The following is a 7,902-nucleotide window of genomic DNA, read 5'->3' as shown; positions in this document are numbered from 1 at the left end:
CGCTGCCGCGGTGGGCAAGTGACGTAACCGGTGTTGCGGCTTAACACCGGTACCACCGTCAGCACCGTCTATCGCGGCAAGCCTAGGCCCCTGGGGCCACTCGCCGGCCCCTGCTTCATTCTCTGACGTCTCTTTTGTCTGCCATTTTTTCCTCAACATCACCGGCTAATTCCGAAGGCAGAGCGGTTCACATTGTTTCCATGGCGCCAGTCTTGTCTCCTGGATACGGTGATGTGTCACATCAACTCAACACGTTATCCACAGAGTGCCACCACAATCTGATCAAAACCTGAAAGATGCACACACGCTGAGGACTGAAGTCTTTGAGGGTTCACGGGGTGTTGAATGACTGTTAATACAGCTGTGTCAGCTGGCTGCCAAAGTATACAGCTTACCACTGTGAAATAACAAGAGTCCTGAGATATAACTGTCTGCAAACAAAAACAGACGCGCTTTGCCTCCAAACCGACAAAGACAAGTGTTGTTGGTAAGCATGTGTGTGTGTGTATGTGTGTTCGTGTCCGAGTCTTGGCCACTTACCACACTGAAATCCAAGTTTTGCTTGATCCACTCCTGGCCATCCTTAAACTCATCGTGGAGGCCCATTATGTAAAGGGTATCCAGGGCGTCTACTATAGTGGCCCCCATCTGGGAATTACCTGCGGAGAGGATGTAGATATGAATATTTACTGAATACATATGCACCACAGTAATTAAAAAGTAGACAAACTTATAGTTACATAATCGGGCCAGTCTGATGCAAGCAATATAAATCTGAATTAGTGTAAAGCTAGAGAGCAGAGCACAAGAAGGAAAACAGACCAAACGCAACACTATGGCTCAATTAAAAGTTTGGGGGTCAAGTAAGATTTTTTTCTTTTTTGAAGGGAATTAATTTTATTCAGAAAGGAAGCATTCAATTGATCATAATTGAACATTTATAATGTTACAAAATATTTACACTTTCTACATTTCTTTTTCTTCAAATAACTGCTGTTATTTTGAGCTTTGTTCATCAAACAATCCTGAAAAAAAAACTATCACTGTTTTCACAAAAATAAGCAGCACAAACCGTTTTAAAACTAAAATTTTAAAATTCAGCTTTTCCGCTATAGGAATAAATTACCTTTTAAGATATATTGAAATAGATACTTTTATATTTTAAATTGTAATAGTATTTCACAGCATACATTTTTTACTATATTTATGAACAAAAATATAAAGCCTTTAAAAAACATCTTAGAGATCTTAGCGATAACCAAACTACTGAATGGTAGTGAACTGTTTATAATTCCAGAGGACATTGAAGGAATAATTATGATGCTAAGTATGAGATAAAAGACTTAAAATTGAATCTATATACTGATAATCTCAATGAACATTGAGTCAGTGAGTTGAACCCAAGAAATGAATCATTTGTGAACTAACTGATCTGTGACTAACTGATTCATTGGAAAAGATCTGATTCAAATTAATGATTCAGACATCATTACTATAGTGCCTTGTGAAAGTATTCATACCCCTTAATTTTTTTTACATTTTGTTTTGTTGCTGCCTTATGTTAAACTGCTTTAAATTAGTTTTTTTTCCCACAACGATCTACAGTCCATACACCATAATTGTCAAGCAAAAAAACTGTTTTTTAACATCTTTGCAAATTTATTAAAAATAAAAAACTAAAATGATTCCATTGCCTAAGTATTCATACAGTTGGGACAGTTGAAATTTAGCTCAGGAGCATTCATTTTGCTTGTAGATATTACTACACTTCAAGTGAAGTTAACCTCTGGCAAATTCAATTGAATGGGTATGATTTGGAAAGGCACACGTCTTAACAAAAGGTCTAACAGCTGATAATGCATATCAGAGCAAAACCCAAGCCCTGAGGTCAAAAGAACTGCCTGTAGAGCTCAGAAACCGGATTGGCGTCAAGCCACACATCTGTGGAAGAGTTCAGAAAAAAATTCTGCTTCATTGAAGGGTCAAAGAAGCATGTAGTCTCTGTTACCCTTAATGGAAGAAGTTTGAAACAACCAGGACTCTTCCTAGAGCTGGCCTCCTGGCCAAACTGAGCAATTGATGGAGAAGGGCTTTGGTTAGCATGGTGACCAAGAACCTGACACTATAGTTGAGCTCCATGATTATATGTGGAGATAGGAGAAATCTACAGAAGGACAAACATCGCTGCAACACTCCACCAATCCACTCTTTTGGCAGTGTGGCCAAACTCAATCCTCTCTTCAGTGAAGACGCATGAAACTGGAGAAACCTGAAAATGTGCATCTGCCCCCATCCAACCTGACAGAGCTTGAGAGGTGAACAGGTGAGGTGAAGAATGGCAGATAATTGCAAATTGCTGATGAGCAAAGCTTGTCGCATCAAACAAAAAAAGACTTGAGGCTGTAAAGGAGCTTCAGCTAAATATTTAGTTATATACTTATGCAATGTACTTATTTCAGTTTTGAATTTTTAATACATTTACGAAGTTGTGACAATTCTGTTTTTGCTAAAGTAATTTAAAGAAGTTTATCATAAGGCAGCAACATAAAATGTAATGTAAAAAAAAATTAAGGGGTATGAATACTTTCGCAAGGCACTGTATGAATCAGAATGCACAGAGGGCAGCTAGCGCAAATATGCTGAAACTTTGGGCCCTATTTTAACGATCTAAGCACATGGTCTGAAGCGCAAGGCGCAGGTGCACTTAGGGCGTGTCCGAATCCACTTTTGCTAGTTTAACGACGGGAAAGACGGTCAGCGCACCCGGCGCATGGTCTTAAAGGGTTGTCCCTATTCTTTTAATGAGTAATGGGTGTGTTTTGGGCATAACGTGCAATAAACCAATCAGAGTTTCATCTCCCATTCCCTTTAAGAGCCAGTTGCGCTCGTGCCATGGCGGATTTGCTATTTACACAGCAGAAGTTGCAAGCGCAAAGACTGAATGCGTCTCCAGAGAGGAAACGGAGCTGCTCGTGTGCGAGCAAATAGGTAGCCTAATTCTGATACATGCAATGACTATCCATTATGACATGTAGGCATATTTATATTTATGTAGCCTACACAATAATAATCTTTTAAACTGTAATCCTTTAAATTTGAATATTTGGCATGTTTGTGTGCTGCTGCGTTTGGACCCACTTGGCATGTTTGTGTGTGTAATAAGCAGAGTGCATGCGCATTGTGGACCCACCTATAGGCGCATATTACTAACGAGCTCTTTAAATAACAAAAACTACTGCGTTGACTTTAGACCAGGTTTTAGTTGGTCAATGGCGCAGTCTATTTCAGTTGCCTCAAAATAGCAACGCACCAACAATGCGCCTGAACACACCTCGTTTTCAGATTAGCATGCCCACGAGCACACAAATGGGAGCATATGCATTTGCTATTTAAACAACGTGGCGCAGGGCGTGAAAATGATAACTGCGTCGGGCTGAAACTAGCAAGAAAAACTTGAGTCGCGCCTGGCGCCGCATTGCTCCGAATGTATGATAGGGCCCCAAATCTTTAATACAATAATTTTGTATTTCTGTTTAACATTTAATTTTTCCACAAATCAACTTATTTTTTAAAGATTTATTTTTGACATTTTTGCCTTTATTATAATAAAACAGATCAGAGCTGACAGGAAGCGAAGTGGGAAAGAGAAAGAGGGGTATGATCGGGAGAGGTCCTCGAGTTGGGATTTGAACTCGGGTCACCCATAGCACAACGGTGCTGTATGTCGGCACGCTGTCCACAAAGCTATCGGCACAGACTAAACAACCCTTTTAAAATTCCAGCTCATATTTCAAGAATACTGTTATCCCACAAATAAAACTAATCTCAAGAGAGGAAAATTGTTGAGAGATGCGGTGTGGCATTTCACTCTCTCTCTCTCTCTCTCTCTCTCTCTCCCTCTCAATCTGTAGAACCGCAGTGTTATCATTATCATTATTGTCAGGAACTCTAAATCACTCTAAAAATACCCATCAGCCCTCAGATTCATAGCTCTTCTAATCTGTCCAGACTGCTGCTTCAGCTTGTCCAGAGGCACCGCAAATGGACCCAAACCTTTCATGAACCACAAACACTTTTGCTTTTCATCCCTCTTTTTATAAGACTTGAATCCCTTTCCTCTTACGTCATTTAAGGCTATAATATCTTTACTGCCTTCCTCTATCACCCTGTCCATTTTCTTTTCATTTTCAGTGTTTTTATATATCTGTAAAGTGAGTCCCTTCCTATTTGACTATGGCACCATCACTAAAGATGAATCCCATCTATGAGTTCATTTTGAAATAAAATAAAATTATAAAATAAAATAAAATAAAATAAGTTGCAACCCAAGACCCACAGAACTGGCTACACATTCATCCCTCACTGCCTCATTTCCAGTCCCATAAATTCACTGCCCATCTTGAGTAAAATCCACACTCTCTGGCTTTCTACTGGACTTGAAATCAGGCCTCGTCATACTGAATGAATCTTGATTGGCATTTAAACAAGGCTGGCATTCTGGATGCCAGACTTTTCTGGTGTAAATCAAATTGGACTCAAAGTTACTTGGGGAATTCCAATGGCAATCAGTCCAAGCTCCTCTCTCCGCTTCCTACAAGCCATCTCTCCATCCCACGCTCCCTCACTTTGTGTCATCCATGCCAGTTTCATTTGGCGACAGATTGCGAGCTGTTCTAATATGAACGCAGACGTGGCAGCCGGTGTGATGATTTCATTCTTCGGATTCAGTCTCATCTTGAGACAAAACCAGCAGAGAGGTTCTCAGTAGTAGAGAGGTTTATTTAGTTAAATGCAGGCGTGTGTTTGTGAATGCGGGTACTTATGTATACAAAAAAGGAGATCTTTACTTTGTTGCATCTCCAAGCCAAAGGCATGAGTCAGAAGGCTTTCTCCCCTCTATCTGTGTTGTCTCGGGGGTTTATCAAGGAAATGGAGTGGGGGAGAGAGTCAAACCCTCTCCATAACTAATAGTTTAATAGTGCCCACCATTTCTGCTGCCACTGATTCTCCCTGGACCCTGACTGCAACATCTGCTGCGCTCATCAACAAACTGCCATGGCTAAGTGTGTGCGAGGGAGAGAACAGTAGGAAGAAAAGACAGAGTAAAGAAAAAGACACATTAGACCATATAGACAGAATTGTGAGAGATTTTTCTCTTTTTTATCCATACTATTTTTCAGAAGATATTGCGCATTTTGCATTTATGCACAAATTGCATTTATTTGCAGCCTTGGTGAGAATATAAAAATCTTTCTGTAATATAAATATTACAAATATTAAAATAATTGCAAAATGTATTTATTTTCAATATTCTTTGATGAACAGCTAGTTCAGAAGAACCGCATTTATTTGAAGTAGAATTCTTTTGTAACATTATAAATATCTTCACCACTGCTTTTGATCAATTTAACGTGTCCTTGCTAAATAAAAGGAACAAAAAACTTTATCTCATAATACAAACTGGCTAAACTAAAGAACTATTTAAAGATTGTAACATTGCCTGACCAGATTATTTAAAGCACTCTTATACTGCTTCTATGCTTCAAGCAATTACGTCACAACAGTACAAATGGGATGAGACCTCCAGAAAGACCTACAATTAAAATCAAACCATTCCAATTTTAATTTAAAGGTGGGGTAAGCGATTTCTGGTAGCCAATGTTCACATTTGAAATCACCAAAACAAACACGCCCCTACCCCAAAAGGGTCACGCCCCTATTTTGATAGCTCCGCCCCACACATACGTACGCAACCCAGGCAACGATTAGTTCTGTGAAACAAAGCAAAACCAATGTTACACCGTGTCTACACTGGACGCGAGTGGCGCGACAAAATACTATAGAACTCATTATAATCAGTGATGCTGTCTACACCATAGATATATATATATACTAGGGGTGCAAGGGTACGCGTATCATGTACCGAACGGTTCACGGGCAAATTCCAAATGGAAGTGATCATCTCTATCCCCTTGGAGTGGGGACTTTGGAGTGAGCAGGGCACGTGCGTGCCATTATGTAGTCGTTGGAATGCACTTGGCAAAGGGAGCGATGTAATTTCCTCATTATCTTCAGCTGGGATGTTCCCATGACAACGCAGCACGGTGTCCATCAGCGAATAAAAAAATATACATTTTATATTTTAAAAAGTTTTATATATATTATTTTTTATATATTATATAGCATATTTTAAAAACTTTTTAAAATAGAAAATGTATGTTTATTTGCAAGTTATGCTAACAACAATAAAAGACATTTATGACAGTAAAACAGCGACATCTGCTGACGAACACTGTGCTGCGTTGTCATGGGAACATCCCAGCTGAAGATGAGGAAATTACATCGCTCTCTTTTGCCAAGTGCATTCCAAACGACTACATAATGGCTTGCACGTGCCCTGCTCACTCCAAAGTCCATTTTCCTCTTTTGTTTTTTATCCGCCATCTCTATGTTTCTGTCGCTCGGCTCGGCTAATGTCCGTCCAGTGCACTGAACGCTCTCTCCTCCACATCATGAGTAGACACACCCCTTACTGCTGATTGGCTACAAGTTTGTTTTGCTATTCGGCCCGAATCAGTTTTCGAAAGCGTTTTTGAAAAATTGCTTACCCCACCTTTAAGTATCTGCAAGGCACGTACTACATGGGTTTGAACTAAACACCATAAAACCTAATTGCCTTGTTGCACTATTCTGTATGCAGCATCTCTCTCAAGGAATGTTTTATGATGGCCAATTTGTACTCCATAAAGTGCATTGAGACCAAGCGCATAAAGAAAAAAAAAACATTTCCAGTGCAATTTCTACAAATGAGTCATGAGGCCAAATGCAATGCTGAACTCTAGATAACAGTCAATTGTTTAGCTGGTGAACACAGCTGCAGTGATTAGATGCTTTTTAGATGCATATGATACAAGTAACCATAAATGCAAGGTTTCAGCATTTTGCAGGGTCAAGTCATCACACTCCCGGTAAATCAGTGCATGATGAAACCATTGCTGAAAAATGCTGCCTTCAAGGGAGTACACGGAGGTAGAAAGGTAACAAGACACATCTGAATTCAGTGTTTTTGCAACATCCTTGTTGGTGGAACGAATAAAAATGGCATCTGAAGGAGTGGTTTTATTTATAAATGTTGTTTCTTCCAATTTATTGCTCAATTTTTACCAAGTAATAGGCATCGTAGTGATGAAATATTTGCTTGGTTGTTTCTAAAGCTCACTTGAATTAGTTCTAGACATGACATTATGATTTCTTAAAAGCCTGTCGTCTTTTCTGTCTATGCCTTTGGTGTCTGAGGTTCTTTATCACATTACGACACGCATGTTAGGTATTGCCGATTATTTCAGACGGACAACTTGCCTTTTCCCCAAGACACTTAACTTTGCTGATGCTCTTGAAATGAAAATCCAACATTAATTTCAAGCTCCAGTGCAGTTAACGCTCAGGATATTAGACTTTAAACTTTTTAAGGTCACAAACTTATTTCTGCATTTCCTCCCCTCGAGAAATCTGAGCACAAAGAGAAAGCATCTGAAGCAGAACACGAAACATACTGTATATTCTGTCCAGATAAAACGCTGCACTGTCAGAAGTGATCACCTTCAATCGTCAGACTGGCCCACTTGAGCTCATGTCCACAGACACGAGCAGCATGCTGTCTGGGGGCGTGTACATTTGCTGGAAGCTTTTGGCTGTGTTTTTCCATAATTTCTGCATTTACCTTTATTTTGTACAGTCTTAGCCATTACTTATACGTACAGGCTCAGATTGCAAACCCACTGGAGTGTGACTGAAATTGTGGGTTCTGCAAACGAAACTACAGGCTCTGCGGATCTTGGCTAGTGGAAAGTAGTAGCGGGATTCATATTGGGAATATAAATATTGAGACAACGCAATACTGGA

General features: G+C 39.7%; 1 protein-coding gene across 1 annotated transcript in view; it reads right to left on the bottom strand.

Annotated features, from left to right (window-relative positions):
• The window catches only part of LOC107668846 (mannosyl-oligosaccharide 1,2-alpha-mannosidase IB-like), a 125,421-nt gene that overhangs the window by 33,969 nt on the left and 83,550 nt on the right, over positions 1-7,902 (bottom strand). Inside the window, exon 5 of the mRNA XM_016460860.1 lies at positions 541-659. Within this exon, the coding sequence (XP_016316346.1) occupies positions 541-659 (119 nt within the window). The remainder of the gene's footprint in view (positions 1-540; positions 660-7,902) is intronic.

This window comes from Sinocyclocheilus anshuiensis, unplaced genomic scaffold, assembly GCF_001515605.1.
Source record: "Sinocyclocheilus anshuiensis isolate Anshui unplaced genomic scaffold, SAMN03320099.WGS_v1.1 scaffold136, whole genome shotgun sequence".
Taxonomy (NCBI): domain Eukaryota; kingdom Metazoa; phylum Chordata; class Actinopteri; order Cypriniformes; family Cyprinidae; genus Sinocyclocheilus; species Sinocyclocheilus anshuiensis.
This window is presented reverse-complemented; position numbering and strand designations above follow the sequence as displayed.